At 39.0% G+C, this 23,023-nt stretch overlaps 2 protein-coding genes and 1 long non-coding RNA gene across 3 annotated transcripts in view; 2 read left to right on the forward strand and 1 right to left on the reverse strand.

The window, feature by feature from the left end:
* si:ch1073-396h14.1 (disintegrin and metalloproteinase domain-containing protein 10) overlaps positions 1-9,531 on the forward strand; it is a 29,985-nt gene extending 20,454 nt beyond the window's left edge. The window contains exons 10-15 of the mRNA XM_051377207.1: positions 2,791-2,962; positions 3,117-3,261; positions 4,036-4,219; positions 5,966-6,065; positions 6,400-6,620; positions 9,137-9,531. Of these exons, the coding sequence (XP_051233167.1) occupies positions 2,791-2,962; positions 3,117-3,261; positions 4,036-4,219; positions 5,966-6,065; positions 6,400-6,620; positions 9,137-9,238 (924 nt within the window). The 3' untranslated portion in view covers positions 9,239-9,531. The remainder of the gene's footprint in view (positions 1-2,790; positions 2,963-3,116; positions 3,262-4,035; positions 4,220-5,965; positions 6,066-6,399; positions 6,621-9,136) is intronic.
* Positions 9,532-10,849: 1,318 nt separating this feature from the next.
* Positions 10,850-17,260, reverse strand: LOC127350576 (lipoprotein lipase). The gene is made up of 10 exons (XM_051377324.1): positions 17,036-17,260; positions 16,021-16,217; positions 15,535-15,714; positions 14,739-14,850; positions 14,404-14,637; positions 13,586-13,828; positions 13,106-13,226; positions 12,602-12,820; positions 12,315-12,422; positions 10,850-12,225 (listed from the first exon to the last, which is right to left on the reverse strand). The coding sequence occupies exons 1-10, from the start codon at positions 17,133-17,135 to the stop codon at positions 12,198-12,200; spliced, it is 1,542 nt and encodes a 513-aa protein (XP_051233284.1). The 5' UTR covers positions 17,136-17,260; the 3' UTR covers positions 10,850-12,197.
* Positions 17,261-17,266: 6 nt separating this feature from the next.
* Positions 17,267-20,418, forward strand: LOC127350577 (uncharacterized). Its single transcript, XR_007880602.1, has 3 exons — positions 17,267-17,393; positions 18,175-18,318; positions 20,261-20,418. It is a non-coding gene; the product is annotated as an uncharacterized LOC127350577 (long non-coding RNA).
* The last annotated feature ends 2,605 nt before the right edge of the window (positions 20,419-23,023 follow it).

Genomic DNA, 23,023 nt, shown 5'->3' on the forward strand with positions numbered 1-23,023 from the left:
TTCAAAGTTTAAACTTACCTCACATATTCTCACAAGGCATACATGGCTGTTTGCACTGCACCAGAACAAATTGTCTGTGAATGATTCACTTATGTGGGCATTAGGGACCTTGGCCTTTATTGACTGGCTTGTTTTATAGAGATTCTTGGCTCAGCCTCACTGGATAATCTGATTTATTTTTCTCTTTCTCCTCACAGTTATTCTCTGTTCTCTGTAAGTAATTTAGTACATTTACTCAAGTACTGTACTTGGCTTGGGACCTCTTATGTAAAAGCAGTACCTGTCTGGGACCTCTCATTTCAGATGTATGGGTGTGTTATTAGAAGTTCCACAAACTCAAGAATTTCCCCTATAATCTTCTCAGATGGGTTGAAGTTGGCCAAAAGAAAGAACTTTTTTAATAAAAAAAATTGAAAACAGATTTATTTATCAGAACTTTATTTTTTTTTTCTTACCTCACAGATTGATCATCACACGACCCCTTCGATTTATGCTATGACCCTTTGGAGGGGCCCAACCCTGAAAACACTGGAGTAAACTAGCTAAAAGTAGTTAAAACCAGCTTAACTTTCAGCAGCTACAACAGTAAAATGCTGCTCACACATTGATGCATCAGTATTAATATAATAATGTCATACATAATAATCTCACATACAGTAGCACTTTTACTACTTACTACTAGATATATTTTGCTTATAATACAGCTAAAAATAGTTTAAAAACTGGGAATGAAACAGTCTCAATGTAATACTGATGCCTCTGTATGACTACATTAGCTATTAAGATTTACTATTTTCATGTAGTTATTCTTAATGCCTGCCACCGGGTCGAATTTGGTCTGATTCCCCTTGAAATCAATGAAACAAGGCAAACACTACCACTTTTGTCCACGAGGGGCGCCAGAATCAACACAGAATCCAACCTTGTTGCTGTTTTAAGTGAAGGATCTGAGTACTTCTTCCACCACTGTGACCCACGGCCTAAAGCAACACACAGCTTTTGTATACATACAGATGCATGCCATTTCTCTGCATGTGTGACAGCTACTAACACCTGCGACCTTTCTCCCACTGTCCAAAATGCCAGCAGCGCTCCTCAGACTCTTTTCACCCTGCCCTCTGTTATTCACACTTCCACACACCAAAGACTCCTCTGAGGCGTTCCTGAGCAGATTAGTTCTGCTATGTCAGGCCCTGCAAGCTTTCTATAAATCAAACTACCGTTAAGTTCTCCTGCTCCTGCGCCTGGTGCCCTGGCTCCTGTGACAGGCATGTCTCATTGTTTCCAGGCCGGAACAGGCTGGAAGAAGTGCATGAAGAGATCTGAGCACGGGCTTCACCTGAGATTTGTGGGATGCACGGTGGTGGACAGAGAGGGGTGGGCTGTGATGCAGAGTGAATTCTGAGTAGAGAGCTGCTGACCTTTGGCCTACTTCCCTTGCAACCATACATAGATACAGTGGCTTTCAGAACCGTGTGCATCAATTTGCTGCTCAGGTGAAAGATAAATTGAAATACAGTAAATAGAAATTAGTTTTTTTTCTTCTTTTTTTTGTTATTCTGCCGCATTTTGTGCACATATAACTTCAAAATTAGAGCAACAACTAACAATTACTTTTTAGGGATTTACTTAATCATAAATTAATCGATTAATTGTTCCAGCTCTAATTGACATTTATAAATTGTTCAAACAAACAGAAATTAAATACATACAAAACACAGTACGGTCCTTACAAGTCACAACATCAGATTTCAAGACTTGACTGAACTCGTTTTCCCTCCGAGGCAGAAAAACTTCCAATCATTTGTAATGTTTCTTGATGGGTTTATCTTAAAACTGGATCTAGGCTTTGTCTGTGGTAACAACATCTGTAAAATCCCTGCAGGTGTTCAAGAAGTAAACAAATCTGCAGATTGACAGAGTACAGTATACTTTGCTGTTCATGGTTTTTGTTGCTTTTGTGACTGCAGCAGTGAAGGCTGCGCAGTAGAACTCGCTACTAGTTTTAGTCTAAAGTCTGAAGGCTTTTGAGCTGAGATAACACAAAATAGCTGAAGAAAGAGACCAAGACATTTCAGTGGAAACATAAATCAACGCTAAGTAGGCTATAAAATTAGCACTCATTATATCCATCAAACTAATGAAGAACAGATGCTGAAATACACACATCGAAACATGGTCCTCGCATGTGTCCGTGTTAATTTCAAGTCTACCCCTTGGTCTCTTAATTCACCAGTGAGTTTGACATCCAGGGAACACGAGTTCCAGATAATATTTCACAAATACATTTCTGACCAAAGCGGGAGGAGCTCTCTGTTCTGTCCTCACTGTCCCACAAGTGAAACACGACATTCCTCGGCTGTTTCAGGGCCATCAGATTCCAGGGAAATCTTTTGACTGCATAAACGTTTTATTTGAAAATACGACAAAGATAATTTTAAAAGTCAAGGTTTTTGCATTTTGCCCATTTAGAAGGAGCTTTTATTTGATATTACAGGCATCATCTTTCACTGAAAAACATTTTTACTGTCTGCAATGACCTATTACAAGCTACTAAGATCACCAATAAAGGGACTTAATCCCCTTGTCTGGGATTAGGATGGAAACTAATGCTTTGAGCTTGGTTAGATCATTTGTTTCCCCCTGCTGTTTTCTGTCTACAGCTGAGTGCTTTAAATGGAAACATCCAAATACATGCTTATTCCATGTGCTCAGCCTCAAGATACGTAACTTACACAGGAAAACATATCGTTTAAAAGTCAACATCTACGTATTTTGTCTCTGATAAAGCACGATGAGGGCTCAAACTGCGGGAACCTTGGCTCCACCGGCGGTAAAGGCAGGTACCTGATGTTCCCTCACGCCACAGATGAGGTTCGTGAAAACAACGACAAGTTCTCGCCCTGCAGCATCAAACACATCAGCAAGATCCTGAAGCTGAAGAAGGATGACTGCTTTCTGGGTGAGACAGAAAAGATCAGACAGTGTCCATCTGCATGTTGTCGTGCGGAAATGTTTACACTTTGGATTAGTCACTGTAAATAATTCGAATTTGTTTGTCTTTCAGGGTATGTTTGTGTGTGTTTACTTGTGTGCGTTTATGTTTTTTTGGCCAGTCAGCAATCAGCCCATCTGTGGAAACCAGATTGTGGAGGAAGGCGAGGAGTGCGATGTTGGTCAGAACGACACAGACCTCTGCTGCTTCAGCGCCAGAGAACCTGTAGGAGTCCAGTGTCGCCTCAAGCCTGGTAAAGTCTGCAGGTACTGTACACAGAAACACAGAATACAGGATAGGATCTAAAATATCATCTAAACTATTTTACTGACGTTCTGGGCATGTCCCTTACGGTGGCTGACAAGGGCAAACGCGCTGCAAACGGCAAAACGCTGCCAACACAGGAATAATGCAAATCCAAAAACACACAAACACATAAAACAAATCCAACAGAAAAACGCAGCAACAGAAAAATGCTGCAATCACAGAAACGAAGCAGAAGCAAAAACTTACAAACCCACAAAACAAATGCCAAAGAAAAATGCTGCAAATACCAAAAACACACAAAACCCCAAAACAACTCCAAGAGAGAAAACGGAAGTGCGCCAGGCCACTAGGGGACCCGACCTGAGGGATGGACCAGTCCTGTGGGACCAAACCCGAAAGACATGAAGAAGAAGGAGAAGAAGAAGAAGAAGAAGACAAAAAAAAGACATAAAGGAAAACGTACCTTTTTACTGTCCTCTCCAAAACTTAGCCAACTTTCTTTTTCTTCTTCTTCTTCTTCTTCTTCTTCTTCTTCTTCTTTTTCATGTCTTTCGGGTCTGGTCCCACAGGACTGGTCCATCCCTCAGGTCGGGTCCCCCTAGTGGCCTGGCGCACTTCCGTTTTGTGGAACGTTTGTGTGTTTTTGGATTTGCATTATTCCCGTGTTGGCAGCATTTTGCCGTTTGCGGCGCGTTTTCTCTTGTCGGCCACTGTAGTCTTTGTTTTGTGGCTTTCATATTTATCTCTGTGTGTATGATGTCTTCCTCCATCAGTCCGAGTCAGGGCCTGTGCTGTGGTCAGGACTGTGAGTTTAAGCTGGCGAGTCAGACCTGTGATGAGGAGACAGACTGTCAGAAAGAGAGCGTGTGTTCAGGCCTCTCCCCGCTCTGCCCCGAGCCAACAGCCAAGGAGAACCTCACGGTCTGCAGTGAGGGCACGCGTGTGTGCCTGAGCGGGGTGAGGCAGCCTCATCCACCACCACGCCACAATACGGTTCAACTACATTGCCCAACAAGCTAACGTTTCAGAGTTTATTCTTGACCAATCTCACCATGAGGTCTATTTAGTAGCTGTTCTAGAGCTTTCAGTCTTATCCCATGATCTTCAACAGCAGATCTATGGAGGCCACCATGTTGAACCGCCATTTTTCTACAGTAGCCCAGAACGGACAAAAGCTGTAGATAGGGCCTTTCACGTTTTTTGCCAGTTATCATTTTGCCGACCATGCTACTGTGATTTAAAAAAATTTAAATTGGATAAATACAATTTAAAAAACTCAAATCAGTCTGTTTATCACAGAACAACAATGTAATACTGACACAAATCAGTACAGACTTGTTGTAGAACGTTCCCTCTGGTGGATTACACAATTGATTTTTACCACAGGGTGTGTAACTACACTTTGACATCACTATTGTGAGTGGTTACAGGGGTTCGCACCAACCACACACCTTTCATTGATTCTGCGTGTGGTCAGAGGTGTAACATGAAATATTCAACCAGGAAGGGCAATGAAACACTGCTGTTCAGTCTGGTAAAGAGTTATAACTATATAATTATAGAAAACCTGCACACCTATCTGAAAGTGACCATGGCATTAATACCTACAAGCATGCTCTTGGTTTATTGTGGTTCTATTTGCTTCAAAACAGCAATTTTGTAAAAAATACGTTCTAGCTATTCATAGATAATTGTTTTCATGTTATTCAGTGAAACTGACTCAGTGCCATGTCGAGTGTTTACTGCTTATATATCAAGTAATATGAAACTGATAGTGTGCTGGTTTCAATCAGATGCTTCACTGTCCAAGTATGCCCACGATCCACTTCATTTTTAAAAACAAACATACCATTGCAACACAGCAGTACTAACGAGACAATCATGTGATGCCATAAAAGTTTCATCTTGACCAAATTTCCTCCATTGTTCAACGTCTTCTGTTGGTCCTCTGAGCAATTTATTCCAGCTGTGAATGTTGCTTCATCATATGGTGTTGATATATTGCTCTCCAGAGGTGCTAAGTTTGTTAACCTCTGACGACCTGGTCCAGGAGCAGGGAACATAATAACTGGAAAAGACTTTTGAGTGGGATGTGGGAATGCAATAATCCAAGAAAAAGGATCCAAAAAATGAAGGTGGAGTTTAAGTTTTAGTGTTCAAATTAATCATAAATCGTTTTAAATGACACACACTGTTCCCTTCACTGAATGGTGAAAACATTCTTAGAATCAAATGAACAGAAACCAGGAAAACAGGCTCATCTGTACAAGTAAAGTCAAAGCCAAATTTTGGTTCAGTTCTTAAAACACTTTTCTATTTCAGATTTTTGAAGAATATAAACTAAAAAAAAACACATGTTGGATCCAGATTACTCACATTACAAAGTAAAGATGAGTTTGTCCAGAGTGTGTTCCCAAAATGTGGGGAAATAATGAACTATTTATACAATATTTTATTCAACCTTTTAAGAAGGTTTTTATTACCTTTTGTTTTTTGTTTTTATTACCTTTTGTTTTTTGTTTTATTAGCGTACCTTTTACCCTATCCAGAACCACAGATGTTTAAACCGTTTATTGATTGTGATATAAACAGGTTTATCTTACCAATTAATTGTTGATTGACATAAATTAGAGAAAGTCCAGACAGTGCCACTATTTCCTATAAAGTCTTCTTTCTAAGGAATGTCTGTGGTTCTCTCTGCAGGTCTGTGCTGAGTCTGTGTGTGTGAAACACAGGCTGGAGCAGTGTGACTGTCCAGGAGACTCCGTGAAGGAGAAATGCCACATGTGCTGCCAGCAGCCTGGTAACTATAGTCCAATGTGTCCTCTACTACGGAGGAATGTGTTTACACTTTGTGTCTCAACACGTCAGCCTGTGTCAATTTGTACAGAGGTTACCCTCGTACATCATTGTTTTCCATTAAACAACCTCAAAACTACCTCAGGAGACATGATGATCCGTGTACAATGTATAACATGGGGTGTTTTGTTGAGCTTGAGCTTTGAATATCACATTTTGCAAAAGTCAGTTATGGTCCTGGATGCTTTGGTGCACTAGAAGTTTACTGTGTTTCAAATTCTGTACACAGTGGCTTTAAATAGCTAAATGATTTTTTATTTCCTGTGTGTCTATGGCAGGTAAGCCTGAGACATGTGCCAGCACCACCTCCTCCGTGCTGTCCCGTTACTTCCAAAGAAACGCACTGCCATTGGTTGGCGGGGCTCCGTGCTCAGGGAACCAGGGTTACTGCGATAAATTCCACATGTGTCGTCTACTGGATGCAGACGGCCCCATTGCAAGACTGAAAAACTCCTTTCTCCATTTGGATGACTTCGATGACATAGCGGAGTGGATGAAGGTGAACTCTTCCTACAATTAGTGTGATAACATATGCATACATAAATGTCATAGGATGTCACAGAAGAAGTACAGCTAATAACTAACAGATGTTTTAACATGAAATGAAACTAAAAGAAAAATCAGTTCAGACTCCTACAATTCAGTTAAAGCGGCTGTAGTCAATATTTTTATAACAATGTATCAAATGACAATGTGAAAACAGCGTGAAAGGAGGATTTATCAAAACATTTGTTATTTAATCAAAAGTAAAACCAATATCAAACCTAGTTTTCAAAGCAAAAATAACTTAGTTAGACAGAACACAAAGCAAATTTAAGAGGCAGCACATACGAAGTCAATGGAAAGATGCTATTAGATGCAACTTTTCTGGCGAACACCTGCTAAGACACGTTTGTTTGAGTTGAAAATGTTTCAACTTGAACGAAAACGTTTTTGTGTATCAAAGGTTTCATTAATATGCTTTATACAGAGGTTAGATAGCTATAGCTAACTTACAGTTTTACATAAGCTGTTTGGGGGATATAAACACAAGCAGCCTAACACTCAAATTTGCACAAATGATGCAAGCCGAACATTCACGTTGACGTTTCAAAAGTTGACTTCGTAAGATAATTTAATATTCTCATGTGGTCTGGTGTGACCCATTGCTCGTAGTAGCTAATGTTAGCAACCTTTAGATATGTAGATTTTGCCATGTAACTTAGTAAGCTGACTCTATGACTCTTCTCCACTTGAGCAACTGTACCAAACTACAATTTAGTTGTCACATATTGCCACAGTGGCTGTTGTTTAGGAAAAGTTGCATAATTTCACTTTAAAGGCTCCCTGTAGTATTTTTGACCACTGGTGGCACTGTAGAGTAATGTTTTGATGAGCAGGTCCCACTATAGTTTAAATCTGTTGTACATTAACGCTAATGCACAGGGTGGAAACAGCTGCAGGTGATAATGTATCTAAAAGGGAGCAATTTGCCAAAAAATGCATTCAACATGTTTGTTAAGCCTACAGGATGCACAATTTAGTAAATAAATCTGTATTTGTTTACAATGAAAGCTCCACAACTTACACCACATCATTGTTTCAGTTGCCAAAACCCTTTAAAGGCCTAATCCTAAACTTTAATGAGTTGTTTTACTTTCTTTCACTTCTTTCTTTAAGAAAATACTGTCTAATTAATTGTATAATACAGTGCTTGAGTATGATTTGTTTTGATCAGATTATGAGGTAAATTGACAGATGTAATAACTTAACTCAAGGTGACCCAAATTACTTGATCAATGGTTTTCAGCTCATTGTAAAAAAAGGTTATTTACTTAAGCCTGTGGCTATGGTTGAGGACGCCATCTTTGTTAAGATGCAGCAGATGTTCCCCTGAGGTCTCATCTTCAGCTTATGGTGTTTAAACTTACTGCATTGAAGTTCAGCTGTCTGCAATGTTTCAGTCGTAGCCGCTTTTGACTTTTAGTTTCTCATGACAGCATGGAGAATCAGGAATGCCCATTTGGGTTGAAGAGTACCTCTTAGGATCGTCCATCTGTTTCACTGGAGACAGAAATGACCCCTCACTTCAGGAACCATTGTGTTTTTTACCAAACCTGCACCTCTGACTCATTTTCTATCGTGCAGAGCTGCAGAGTCATGACCTGTTTTTGTACACCAAAAACAAAACAGTTATTAAGTTCAGCCAAGAATATGACACCAAATACATGACATCAGTCTATTTAAACTGCCACTGGGGGTTAAAATGAACCTAAAATCAAACTTATTGCCGACTTTCGTGTGGTTTGCTGCTCACAGATAACAGCACATACTATGTGTGGGGGAACCTTGTGAGTTGAAAGAAATTATTGCACATGGAAATAATTCTTAGGTTTTGACATTTTGAATTAGGGCTGCAACAATTAGTAAGTTAATCAATTAATTAGTTGTTATGGAAAACTATTTTGATTTTCATTTCAGTCATTTTTCAATCAAAAATGACAAAAAATCTCCAGGTTCTCTTTTTTTAATGTAATTTTAAATGAAAAATGTTAATCAGACAAAACAAGACAGGAAGACGTCACATTGGACTGATGATGGACAATTTTTGTGATTTTTTAAAACTTTTTTAAAACTTAAAATACAATTATTTTCTAAACTCAATATTTATATTTTTATCAATATTTATTTACACTGGTTGTCATTTATGTTGTTTCTCCACTTGTTGTCACATTTCAGCTGTTTTATTTTTTGTAGCATTCCTCAATGGAAACTTCTTTTTTGTTTTTGTTTTTGCAAAATTCCTGTTTTACAACACAATGCCACAACAATTTTGAAAGGTCTGTTCCACTTCCCATCACCCAAAAAATAGCTGCAAGATAATGAAGGAAGCTGATTTTTAAGTTTAAGTTCACTACAAAACATTATTTGATTAGCAGGACAAAACCATCCAAACTTACATCATATCGCATTTAACTTATTAGAGATCATATTCAAATGTAACATTCGTGCAATATTTGTATTTATCCTCTGCAGGCTCATTGGTGGGCCATCCTGCTGGCTATCCTGACTGTGTCTGGAGTGATGGGCTGCACCGTCTGCCTCTGCGGCCGCACCCTGGACTCCAGTGACCTCTGACTTTTGATCCCTGTCCCCTCTGGGAAGTATCATGTTCGCATGATGACGCACAAATTAAATAGGAATTTTTAAGTGTCATGGTCACACTGAAGAGAGCCTCAACTTTGTTCCACATAACAAACAGTGTGTGATCTGCAGGTTGACCTTTGAAGACAATTACACCTGCTCAGTGCCGCTCAAGCTGTTTTTGCTCACTCATGTCTTTGTACGTCATTATGCATCTGCCATTTTCTTTTCCTTGTGTGACTTTTCTGTTCACATTTCGACAAGCAATAAAGATCTCCTGTGATGCATGTGTTGTGGAAAACATTGCTGTTGTTGCCGATTGTGAGGTCAGTCAACCCCCTTAGAGGCCACATAGCATCAAACACCTATGACAATTTAAAGTGGTCCCTGCAAATACTGATGGGACTTTCCCTTATTTTGCTATGCAGTGTCCTCGCTGTTGCATTTGAACTTGAGCGCTAATTTCAGCTTTCTATGCCTTTATCAAGTGGAAATTGTTAGTCCTCTTGACATGACCATTTACCTAAACTCTTTCAGGAAAATGCCATTTTTATTGCATGTTTACAAAAAAATAAGTTAGTAAATGTTTGTCATCTTAAAGAGTATTCGTTTACCTTTTATTATTGACAGCGGTGTGAAGTAACTAAGTACTTTTACTCAGGGACTGTACTTAAGTACAATTTTGAGGTACTACTTTTATTTCAGAGGGAAACTGTACTTACTGTTGTACTTATTCCACAACTTGACAGCTATAGTTACAAATTACCTAAAGATTTTAGATTAAAGAGTTTCTCCTCTAAACTTCTCCAAGGTCCAAAGAGGTCGAATTATCCAATACTTCAAAAAAACAGCCAAGATTATTCCCTTCTGAGTTGCAGAACTTTAACTTGTAATGAAGTATTCTTCTATTGTTGTATTGGTACTTTTACTAAAAGGACCAGTGTGTAGGATTTAGAGGCATCCAGCAGTGAAGTTGCAGATTACAACCATTTGAATACAGCTCGACCTCCTAAACATGTGGCTGCAAAACTCAAGAAAAATGCAAAAGGCCCTATCTAGAGTGTCCTAGGCTACTGTGTAAACATGGCCGCTCCCTCTGTAGATGAAAAGGTTCATTCTAAGGTAATGAAAACATGAATATTATAATCCATTTCTGCCAATAGATGCTCCTAAATGTTACACACTGGACCTTTAAGTTAAGGATCTCCCACTCCTGCCACCATTAATGATAAACATGTCATAACTAAAAGGGATATTTGGTGATGAATCTGGAATGAGTCTATCTCTTGGGTCACCTTGACACAGTCAGCCGAACACAATGGCGTCACAACTTCAAGGACATGAAGAAATCACAGAGCTTATTTAGTGAAATTTAACCATTCCAAGCACTTTTATATCAAAAACAGATGTGAGAATTTAAATATATAATTGAAATAGTTGAAAATATTTGGAACAAACAAACATTTTGCACTGATAATAAATGAAAAAAGGAATAAAGAGCCTTGAGCTGGTAAATGTGTCTGAAAACAATGGAACAGTTTTATGATTGAGTTTGAACAGTTTTTAAATCACAAGCCTATAATCAATAACAGGCTCAGGATCATGTTTCTGATGGCAATTTTTGTTTATTAAAGAATTTACACAGTACAGTGAATATTTACAAAAGATTATAGAAATGCACATTTTACAGATTAAATTCGTCCAGAGGTAAAAATATACAACTAACAGTGTTCCATACTACAAAATCTATCATCTGTATAATGGTATTTACATAACTGTACAAGTAACTTGGTTTAACAATCTCTTCCCCTGTTTTCAGTGCAAAAGTAAAACATTTCCACATTTGTCAAGTAGGTGGAAATGAAGTCACAATGATTACAGTACCGATCTCTACAGAGCCTCTCTAAACGTTACATATTTCTTACAGAACTGGAAATGTAATTATGAATAAAAGAGCATTAGTCAAGATTTAAAAAGTCACATGCACAGAAGAAACTCAAGATAGACAGCACAACAAAAGGACAACACTGATATTAACTGTGCCTTCTACCTCACAATGAGCATCACGTTCCTCAACAAATGTACCCATTTTAATAGAACTAAGGTAGACAAAATGTCTTCTTTGAGGTAAAAGTGTCAAAGTAACATCTTGCAGAGGTGTAGCAGTAAAAAAGTGTTTAAAACACAAACGACTTTTGCATGTTCAGAGGTTTCAGTACAAGTTCATAGAACGACAATAACATAGCACACTGAGGTGAAAAACAGCAACAAAAGCGCCAAGGTAAGACAATTTGCAATAACTTACTTGTGGCGACTGTTTACAATAAGGCACACTGATACAGGTCCCACAGTCACATACAGTGCTGAGAGCCACAGTGGTGAATGCTCTAGGTTAGGTTATGTATTATTCAGATAATACATAAAGGTAGATAAAGTATAAGTGTACCCTATTGCATAAAACACCTAAAGAAATTCATCTTAATGGTTACGTTCCCCTCTTTTTGAGAAGAGGCCACAGACTGCAGACCTCCATGGTCACCAGGAGGACAGTATCCTTCACAGTGGTTGGTATAAATATGAAATTTAACTTGAGGTATTTTACACAATGGGACATCAGTACCTGCAGAAGGTAACATCTCAGTATGTGAGGGTCTGAAGTGAGTTTGTATGTATCCATCTCTTTGGAAACGAAAGCTGCACCAAAGATGACGGCATTCACTTTTTGTACAACACTGAAGTTACAGATACGTGTCATAAAAACAGCTCTTTACAAAATATTTTACAGTATTCACATACATATTGTTTTAAATAACAAACATACTTTTGTGGATATATACAAGGCAGTGAGAGTGTTGTATAATTTGAGAAATAAAATAAGTTACAGGTGTATAAATTATTTACTAAGTGCTGAATGGACGGAGGGGCGTCCAACAGTGGAGTCTCTTCTTTAAGGTCAGTGGTTCTCAGTGGTCAGAGTTATTCTGCAGAAAGAATTAAGTTTACTGTTAATTAATCAGCATTAACTGTGATGTTAATAGTAAACTTGGGAAACTTGCAGATGGTAATTTACCTTTTTGGAGTTCGTTTTGAGTTCCTCCTCCACAAATCCTTACATTTAACAAATGTGACCTCGTCTGTTAATTTATGAGCTTCGGGGTCTTTTACACAGAAAACCATCCTGAAAAAGAAATTCATAAAACACAATCAATATCTGTGAGCAAGTATCTTCATCAATGCTAAGCTAGGGGTTAAAGGTTGAAGTTTTTTCCTACTACTACAACTTCGACTACTCAAAATAATGATAAAATAGTGTGTTTTTTTGTCACATTTCCAATATTTTTAAATAACACCACTCACTTTTGTTGGGTCTCGCCAGCTCGGATGCGGATTTTGTGAACTTCCATATTAGCGTTGTCGGTGTCACCAGACCACCAAGAAGAAACCATCTTCAACATGTTGGAGGCGGACCAACCGTTTGTCTCCTCCCATTTAAACTTCAACATCAAGAGATCTCCGATATCTATTTCCGTCACTAGCAGGAATGAATGTGTCTTATTTGTTGCAATTTTCTCCTTTCTGCCAGACAGAAGTAGAGAGGAAAGTCAGTGATATTCTCATAGCCAGTAGAAATAATGTATTTAGCTTAGCCTCATAAACTCTGCACTATAAACCATGAAATAATTACACACAGCAAGACCAAACTTTGCCAAGTCTGTGGTTACATCAGAGTTTATGGTTTCTACCTCATGCTGTGTCCTTTGACTACTGTGCGACTGTTACAGAACAACTCATATAACTTGCAAGATGCAAGTCACAGTGCTGTAATTCCCCTTTATAAAGGGTTTTAAAAGGCCCACTCACAGTTTAAGCTCCAGGTTTTCAGCCTCCCCCTTTGTTCCGTACAGTGAGACAGTGAGTGAAGGCTCCATCTCTGAACGGTTAACTTTGCTGGAGAAGTGGATCTTCAGCTGATAGTGGTAAACTGTAGAAGAAAGAGCAACAAGTCAGCATCATTTAGGAAAACTTTAAACATGTAGGCTGCTGTAGTGAAACTGTTCCAGTTCAAATTTAGCTGGTTTAGCTGCAAGTGATCAGACTTTTGACGTCAAAGTCACCAGAGATTGAAACACTTTTGATCTCAGGGAGTCTTTAATTCCTTTTAAATCACTTCATCAAACATTTTTATCGGATTAGAACTAGCCAATGGAGCTTGTTTTGCAATATTATTAGTTCATCGTAAGTTCTTGGTAAGTAGGAAAAAAGTGCAACTTCCCAACAACCTGACAAAAGAAAAATGAAGACAAACAACGCCTCTTATTCGCGTTTATTAAGTCCACTGACCTCTGAAAGGCATGGAGGCTCGTGTCTTGGTGTACATCTGAACGTTGCGCGCCTTGCGGACCTTGCTGATGTCGTAGCCCACCGTGTTGCAGCGGCTTTTGCGGCAGCTTAGACACATCCCGCGGTTAAACATGTCGCTGCTGCCGCATCGGTAGGCCTTGGCTGCTTCCTGCTCGTTCAGCAGAGAGTCAATGAACAGGTGGACTGAGCGCTCGTGTTCACACTTCACTGCATCTGTGATAGCTGGAGAGGGAAGAGAGAACGATGTTTGATGACACGCATACATAATTATTTGAATATGTTACCTTTCCATTTCTTTACTATCCACATTTACTAGTTATCAACCTATTCAGTCAGACTGATATTAAATTTGACCTTTCCTCGGCCATGTTTGGGGCGCTCTGTTTGTTTTCAGAGTGCTGTGAATGGGGTCTTTGTGCAGCTGACAGGAACAATGTTCACTGCTGAGACAGATTAATGACAAGCAGCATGTAGCTACAGTGTTAGTGAACCTGCTGGACTGTGTGCTCTGTGTGCCTGTACTAATAATCACAAAAATCTGTATTGTAACCTGTTTGCAACAGATACATCATTGTCTAATGGTTGGTTATACTGGCTGTACTGCGTGTGAGCAGAAATGTTGAATAATGCCTTATTATTTGAAGCTTAAATAACTCTGGGGCTGTTTGGATGTTTAAAAACTGTTAAAAAGGACTTCATAACAGTTGTGGCTCTGTGAAACGAAAAAAAGGACATATATAAATATATTCTGCTGATTTGTTATTAATGTATATATATCACAATAACTGTTGTCTCACCGTATATCCCAAAGTTAGCGATCTTCTCCAGGGCCCCCCTGAGGTTACAGCCTGGCTGGAAGCTGCCTCCGTTTGGGTAAATGTCTACATGGCCGACAGGCTGCTGGATCCCGATGCTGAGGCCCAGGGAGCCCCGTGTGAAGGTGTGGAGAACGTCCACAAAGTGAGCGTCGTCAGGGGAGAGACGTCTGTGGGCGTGCATCCCCTCGAAGTCAGGACCAGCTGGGTCCAGACCTGCCAAGAGACAGCAAGAGGTTAACAGTGATTTTAACCACAATTAACTGAGCTGTTGATTTAATTTAACCAAATGTTATGCGTCAAAATGTTTGGTTTACCGGTTATTCTTCCGACTTTATTGGTTGCGTGGCTTCCAGCAAATCCTGCCACATGGGCCCCAAGGCTGTAGCCAATCAGGTGGATGTTCTCAAGAGGCATGTTGGTGGTTTCCTTTAAAATATGAAAATATGATTTCGAAAGTGAGACAAATATCCTTTTTACTGATAAACTAAACATGCACAAGTTTTTTTTATTAAAGTGACATCCTGTTACAAAGTGAATGTATTTTAAAACAGTGGATTACTACTGTGTTTACTACCTAGTTACTGTATCGGAACAGTACTATTTTACAATGAGTAATATTACGACAGTGTGTATAAGTTACTAATGGTTAATTAGTGGTGTCGTTCTACTAATGGTTGTCTATAAAAGTGTTTTGGTTAATTTTGGTAAGAGTAACAGCTTTATTAGTGACTCTCCAGTGTAAAAATACAGGTTTGTCTGCTGATTGGTGAGTAAGTGGAGAAACCCATAACAACTTGTAAATTAGGTTTTTTTTTTACTTTTACAGTTACATTTTAAGAAGTTGCTACTAAATGTTTTTTTGGCCTCAACGTTCTATCAATATTTAATAAGTTTTCTTTTAATGAAGAGGAAATGAAAAACTCCTAATAATGGATAGTGACTAGAATGAAACCTGTAATTTGTGCGTCATCTTTATTATGTTTTGCAGCTTTTTAATCTTGTTGTTATTGTTGTTGTTGACAAGGAGCCAAAATCTAAGAATGTCTCTTATACTTGTATAACGAGATGTAACAAATGAATCTTGAATCTCGAAATGTTGGCCCCACTGACCTCGATCCAGTCGATGAAGCGAGCGATCTCCTGTCCCACTGCTTTGGTGTTCTGAGCTGCCACCACATAGTGGTTCTGCGCCGAGGTGAGCCAGTCCACCACGATGACGTTGGCCGTCTGCTCTCTCTCATACAGCGCTGACACCAGCTTAGCCATCCAGCTTTCGAACAAACCACTCAACTGTTGAAGTGACAAACACATTAAAAGTTGAGGAAGAATTAGCTTAATGGCCACGATCTACAATCAGAGCCAGTCCACTTCATCTTAACCAGCCTGTTCTTTGGCATTGACACCAACATGCTGCTTCTTGTCAAGAGAGTTTATGGGAATTTGGGTAGACTTAATGGCACTGGAATTTGGTGAAATAATGACACACTACTAGTCACAGGTGTGTTTTTTCTAAACCAAAGAAAAGTCAAGTGAACAAAGCCTGTGGGTGTTTTAAACGTGGGGCAGGTCACAACAGGCTGAAGAATCTCCACTCACCGTCCATCCATGGATTACTAGGAAGGTTTTGGAGGTGCTGTTGAAGGTGCAGGCTGCCAGGGAGTCAGCTTTGCCAGGAACGATGTAACACAAGTCATCATCGGGATGGGACGGTTTGCGGAGGGAGAATTTTGCAACAGTTTGATTGCTCTCATCCTTGCGATCAAACAAGTCTTTCAGAGGGTCGAGGAAGTTGCCTGAAAGAGAGGAAGAGAGATAACAAATTAACTGTATGTTTTTTTTTCTCTCGTTTTTGTCAGATGTGTTAATCTGATTTAATGCTTTGGCTGGGCGGTCCGAGACGCCTGACTAGCTAACTGAGTGACTGGTTCCAATAAGCACTGGCCCCTCGGGGCCCCTCATCAAATGAGCTTCCACCGTAGACAAGATCAGCCCTCGAGGGTTATAGGGGTTCACTTGGTCAGACTGAGCTCCATAGAAACCACCAAGAGTTTTCCCAGCTTTGTTCCTGCCACCTCACCGACTATAATCTGCCCAAGTTTCAGTGGTCCTGACACAGTCAGCTGACTCAACTCAAATGGGGGTTGTGTTGGTTTTCAGAATTGGGGGTGGGGAGGTGAAGGCAGGAACCTCACAGACATTTACAAGGTTTGCATTGCAAAGGGTTCAAGAAGTTTAGGAGCCATATTGTAAACATTAATTACCTTAACTGTACTTTAATAACTCATAATTCATGTTAATATCATATATATGAAACATATCCTCTCATCCTGCCTCTCACAGCCAATAGTAGGTAGCAGAAGTTGGATATTCGCCAAAAACCACAAAGACAAGTTTAGTCATAGACAGGTGATACGTAGTATCTCACAGCGACCGTTAATGTTATTTTCAGAGTCCAAACTACACACACCCACACACACACACACACTCATACATACACTCATTACATACATTTCCTTCCTGAGCGTCTGCGCATGGCACACGGACTCACAGTTTTGCCCTCCAAAGCGAATCGCTGTGTGTCGGAGTAAATGTGGATGAAGTTTAAACTCACCAAAAATAGAATCGGTGAGCTCTTCTTCCAGGGACGTCACATACTGCACAGCTGCATTCAACACCACGAAGTACAGAAACCCAGCCTGCCACGCTTTCATTTCTTTTGAAGCTTTTTTCCCTTTAACTGTCTTTAACAATGGATTAAATGAATCTGGCCTCGGAGCAGAAGAGGGAGTGTATTCCTTCTCAGATTCAAGTCGGTGCGTCCTGTTGCGCACACAGCGCTGATATCTGAACCACCTTGAACTGTCCGCGTCTTAAATAGCACCTCTGACAAGCTATTGGCTGCTGACCCCCGGGCGGGGGAATGGAAAACTCTGTGTAAAGTGAATCATTACACTGCTTTATGAGAAGAGGTAACAACACTGTTTGGTTTCCTCCTGAAAGCCAGCAGAATTTACTATTATTGTTTGTAACTTCATTTAATACCACATAGACGCAGCAGGAGGGCTGTATATTACAGTACTGCTGCAAGACTAGTCCCTTAATTAGTTTAATTGCTTAATTCATTAATGTATTGATTGAATTATTACTCCACCAGCTGATTGCTGTAGAACTGCTTATTAATTAATTAGTTTAATTTGAAAGTAATACAAATCTTAGTTTTTAAACTAGTAAAATTTGGGAAATTTAAATGTAAAACAAAATCATAAACTCTGCAGAGGGTCTGCATGTTATTTTTAATATAAGTGCCTGCCAAACAAAACTGTAATAATAACAATACACTTTCATTTATATACAACATTTAATACAAATAGATACAATGCACTTTACAAAACATGGAAAATAGAAAAGACAAGAGTTAGAAACATTATAAACAATGTAAAAAGTATTTTTGAAAAACAAATTAAAGAGATTTTTAAAAAAGAAACAGTAAAAGTTTAAAGGTAAAAGCTTTGAAAGTTTGAAAAGATGTTTTTCTTTGTTTTAGATATTGCTTTTACTGTATTTCATAAAGTTCAGTATTTAGGCTGTAATCAGTGGTTAACTTTGAGACCTCTGGTTGTCAGTATTTATAGACAACTGTCTATACATTCTGAGAACAATGTGATGCAGGCTGGAGAAGCAGTCATAACCTTTTGAGGACAAACTAACAATATTTGTAACCTACATGACTGTTTTTCTCTCACATTCCAGGACGCAGGCAGCTTGGCTCGGGGGCCCCTTTTCACTGACCTGCTGTTGCTATGACATCAGAGAGCAGATAAGAGAGAGGGACTGCAGAGGAGACACAAACCTGCATCAAGCAGCGTCATCTCCAAAGTATGCTGAAAGTATCAGGTTCGAACTTCTTCTATCATTCTGTGTGCAATAATGAATAATTATAGGACATTAAACCGATGTGATAGTCCACTCCTATAACTTTGTCAGACTCACGATCAACCTTTATGCAGCAGAACCAGAGATATCATCTTTTTTATTCCACACATCTTTGTCAAAAGCTGGTGCCAAAATTACCCACAGTGCAACACGGCTGTTGAAAGTCCAGTCAGAGATTTTATTCTTTCTCAGACTTGTAGTTTTTTGTCCCAGCCGACTCTGAATCGTGTGAGTATCAGTATATCAGGTTTTCATTCATGCAGCTACCGACTTTGATGTTTAAAATGTTTGTTTCTGAATTTTAACTTTGAGTGTTACTTATCTATTCATAAATACTCATTGCATGTCAAATAACTATCTATAACTATATATATTAATAATGTATTGTATTATTATGAACGCAAATGTTACCTACTTAAATCAGGTTCCAGTTCTCAGACTCTTGGCAGACTCGACTCACCGGGTATCAAGCATCAGCAACAATTGGACGATGTGTATCACAATTTGTAATCAGTAAGGCATTCTTGTTATGAAACTCAAGTTCTTAGGTTTCATTACTTCAAAACTTTGACCTTTGACCTATTGCATGGAGAATTTCACTCACTTACTGTGTAAAAATGTTGTTACATGCCAGCTGGGGCTTATGTGCTATCAGTCGAGCAAGAGTAGTTGGCTTCGCAGCAGCTGATTTGTTGCCCAAAACTCCCGCACGAGATGCCAAGATAAACTGGGCAGGAGGCTGAAGAGGTGATGGTTGAAAAGCAACAAGCTAATTGCTGTGAAGGTCAATTGAACAGTAAAGTTCACAGGCATGGGGACACTTGTTACAACAAACTATTGACATAGTAAACACTGTAAATGTTTAAATGGTTCACCTGAACTCTGAACACATATATTTGGAACCTGCAGTCACTCCAAAATCAATTCAAATATCTTGTAATCATTTTGGATAAAAGCCCTTTGGATATATATGCAGTCTGTTTCATTGATGTACTCTGGAGTATAAAAAAACACAAGATCCAAGTTATTGACTCCTGCTTTTATTTGTGTTACCTGAGAGCATCGCACAGAACAGTCCAGCTCCCATATATTTAGAGGATTATTCACAATTAACTGAGAGTGTGTAAAAGGGATAGTTACTATTGGATGGATTACTATGAACATTCATGTTCCCTAGAGAATAAGTTCTTCATCAGATCAACATTTGACTTTGTCCAACTGGTTTATGACCAAATAACCTGCAAAACTAATGACACTCCCATCAGCCTCTGCTGTACTTTTTGTTTAGTGCTAATTAGCAAATGCTTATGCAACACTATGTTAGCATTGTTATTGTGAGCATGTTAACAAGCTGATGTTAGCATTTAGCTTAAATCGCTGCTGTACCTGCAACCTTTTTTAAATGAGGTGCCATTTTATAAATCAGTGTGTTTTTTAATCAACATAAAGATTCACATTAATTATGAGACCACATCAGAATTTAAATCTTCAACAGATTTTATTCCATCCATATAGGCAACATGCATAGCAACATTTTTCTCCCATGATCATTGTAATTATATACAAGAGCACTATACATGAAGGCCATCCTGAAAATATCCACATCTGAGTTGAACTCAAAACATGCAGCCATGAGGTGCTTTAATTAGACAGGCAGCACACCTGCCAACGGCTGCAAAAGAGGTAATTTGGCATGAGAGGGCACTTCAACATGTCCAAAAACCTCTTGCAAATGAAGATACAGATGTTTCATGTAGCACTAAAACTAACAGAACTGTTAAATTAAGATGTTCATCTACTTGTGTGCATAGGCCTATACAGAGTGTCATTAAAGATGATTACATATATCTGTTGAACAAATAACAGGTGGACTTGATTATGATTGTCACTTACTGTCATCCAGTCAGGTTTGGAGCATCTGAAGCCGCCCCTGATTAGGACGGACAGACGGACAGACAGACAGACAGACAGACGTCACGACCTCTGACACTATATAGGTGGACCCAAATGCACGACTCTGGCACAGACGAAGTTGTAGAAAAAATTCTATTTATTTTTTAAAAAAAAAACCTTTTGGGAGTTTAAAAAAAAAAAAAAAAATTAAATTTTTATTAAAACAAAGAAAAACCTGGACTCTGAACTACAACACTTGACAATACTCATTGACTTACTCAACACAACTACAAAAAAAAGGGCGGTCGTCTTTTGTGGAAAAGGTGAGTACAAAATAAAACAGGAAGGACTAACATGAAAACACTTAACATGACTAAACTTAACAAACTTGACGAGACACAACGATAGATAGATAGATAGAGAGAGAGAGAGAGAGAGAGAGATACTTTATTTATCCCGAGGGAAATTCAAAAACCTCTGAGCCTTTGTTCTTCTGAAAACAAAATCATAAAAACACATAAAATGTGAAGTTTAATTCAGTGTTGCTCTGCCACAAGAAGTATTGGAAGCTCTTTCTCTTCCTCTTAAACACACACACAAACACACAGGACATTGCTCCCCAAGCTGCCGGGCTGGCTTCATGAGCTTTTGCTCTTCTATGAACATGACAACATTTTCCTCGAAAAGCAGTGACTGCATTTGTTTTCCCACTACTGCCGTGGTCATTCAGATCCTGATGTTATTGTCTTCGCAAGAGGAAAAGACTACTATGGTGATGAGGAAGCAATGAAGAGTAGCGTGTATCAGATGCCAGACCTCCACAGCAGAGGTTTGTTGGGGCCAGCAGCACAGGACTCCTCCACAAAGTTTGGAGACAACACAATGTCTTGGATTTTATTTTACTTCCAAGACTTGTTCCCTAAGTTTATTTCTAGGAATGGCACATGATTCAGACTCACAAATACAAATGTGGGAATTCCCTCTGGTGTATCTTTCTTAAACAAAGCATATTCTGTGAACAGAAAGTAAACATTGTATATTGTACAGCTGTTTCTTATTGAAAAGTTGTATCAAGTCGAATTTAAACACACTGCAGCATAGATTTCTTCTTGTTTTATCCACAGATGACCTGAAAACTAAAATGTTTTTGTGAATCAGTACAGAGCCAGGCTGCAGGTCAGAGGCCGACAGGTCTGTGCAGGCTACTGAACAGGTTGTAAAAGTCATCTTGGTGGCTTCAAAATTCCCCTGACCACCAACAACAGAAAGTCATGAGGGAATGTTTCCACAGTGGCCACAGTGAGAAAAATGGGATGGATGCTCTCATATTTGTCCTGTAATGTTGTGTAAGCTGTAACAAATGTATTATTTAACTCTCATTTGTGAGACACAATTGTTCGATTATTGAGATCTTTCAGAGTTAAATGTGAGCTGTGGTGGCAGTTTGTTTAATAAAGCATACAAAGTATGATCTTGTCTTTCTGTAAGGTTTTATTCAAGTCATCCATGAATGGTCTCTACGCAACTGTCACACACTCGTATGTGAAAGTCCGAAAAAGCCGAGATTGTAAGAAGCAGTATGGTTTTATCCCTGTTGGAGCGTCACTCTAACACAGGAAGCATTTTTAGTTGCTCGTCATCCAATTTTTCCACTTCATTAACTTTGTCCAGATCCAAACAGTTGCTCAATGCCTTTTCTGCCTCTATACAGTCTAGTGGGAATCATTTTCAGAGAAACTAATCCACAAACTCGATGAAACAGAGATACAATATGTTTTTTTCTCAGTCATACAGTGGATTGTTTCAGCATTATGTAATATGTTTTGAATTTTTAGCAAAGCTGGCTTAGTGACAACAACCAGCTATAATCCTGTACTATTAAAATATGTTGGATGTGGCCTTTAAGTGGCTTCAAATGTTGGCTGATCCACAATGACCTTTGTGTTTGACGAGCATAACTGTTAACACGGTTATAAGCCAGAAGGGAGAGTAGTTCAGCATGCAGTAGAACAACATACTTAAAGACACTCTGTGGGGCTTTTCACCACTTGTGGCACTGCAGAGCAATGTTGTGATGAGCAGCTTCCCTTTACTGGTTGGTATGGAGCCTGATAAGTGTCTGAACAGGATGAATTTAGGTACAGTATGAAGTGGTCTCCCATATTTGGGCTCAGAGCACAATACACAACTGTTCATAGAGAAAATAGACTGTCTTCAGTGAAACGTGAGCTGTTAGGCAGCTGTATTGATTAAAATAGGAACTGATCTGTTCCTTCAGGCGTGTGTGACACCCAGAGACAGATCAAGAGGAAATCAAACAATGGCCATATTTTAAATACGAATTCAGAAAAGACAACAGACCAAATGTGAGTTGAGAATGTGAAAGACGCATTTAAAAAACAAGTTTTGGAAATGTGGTGTGAGGAAAGAAATGGATTCAATATGTTTCTACATTCTGTACATTGTGTTCTGAAACATAAAAATGTGACCACTAACAATAAAACCTCCACAGGAGACTTTCACCTCTGGATGTTGGTGTCAAGCTGTTCAGTGTGATTTTTGTTATATGTAACTGAATATGTGGTGTTTTTCTGAAATACTGCAAACGCCATTTCAGAGAAAATGAAGTTTATAACTATTAAAGTCTCTTTACAAGAGCTGGAGTCACATCTGTTTTCTCTCCAAGAGATTAATTCTATTCAGTTTAACTCATGTGAAGACTTTCACTTATAATGGTGTAAATACAATTAACCTTTTAACACTGCAAACACTG

This window comes from Dicentrarchus labrax, unplaced genomic scaffold, assembly GCF_905237075.1.
Source record: "Dicentrarchus labrax unplaced genomic scaffold, dlabrax2021, whole genome shotgun sequence".
Lineage (NCBI taxonomy): Eukaryota > Metazoa > Chordata > Actinopteri > Moronidae > Dicentrarchus > Dicentrarchus labrax.

Excerpts from the sequence above, each read along its gene's own strand:
- LOC127350576 (XM_051377324.1), bottom strand. The coding sequence starts at position 17,135 with ATGAAAGCGTGGCAGGCTGGGTTTCTGTACTTCGTGGTGTTGAATGCA. Across the intron at positions 13,829-14,403 it reads CGCTAACTTTGGGATATACG|CTATCACAGATGCAGTGAAG; the intron begins GTGAGACAACAG and ends TTCCCTCTCCAG. Across the intron at positions 12,423-12,601 it reads GCTGGCGAGACCCAACAAAA|GATGGTTTTCTGTGTAAAAG; the intron begins GTGAGTGGTGTT and ends TTTCTTTTTCAG.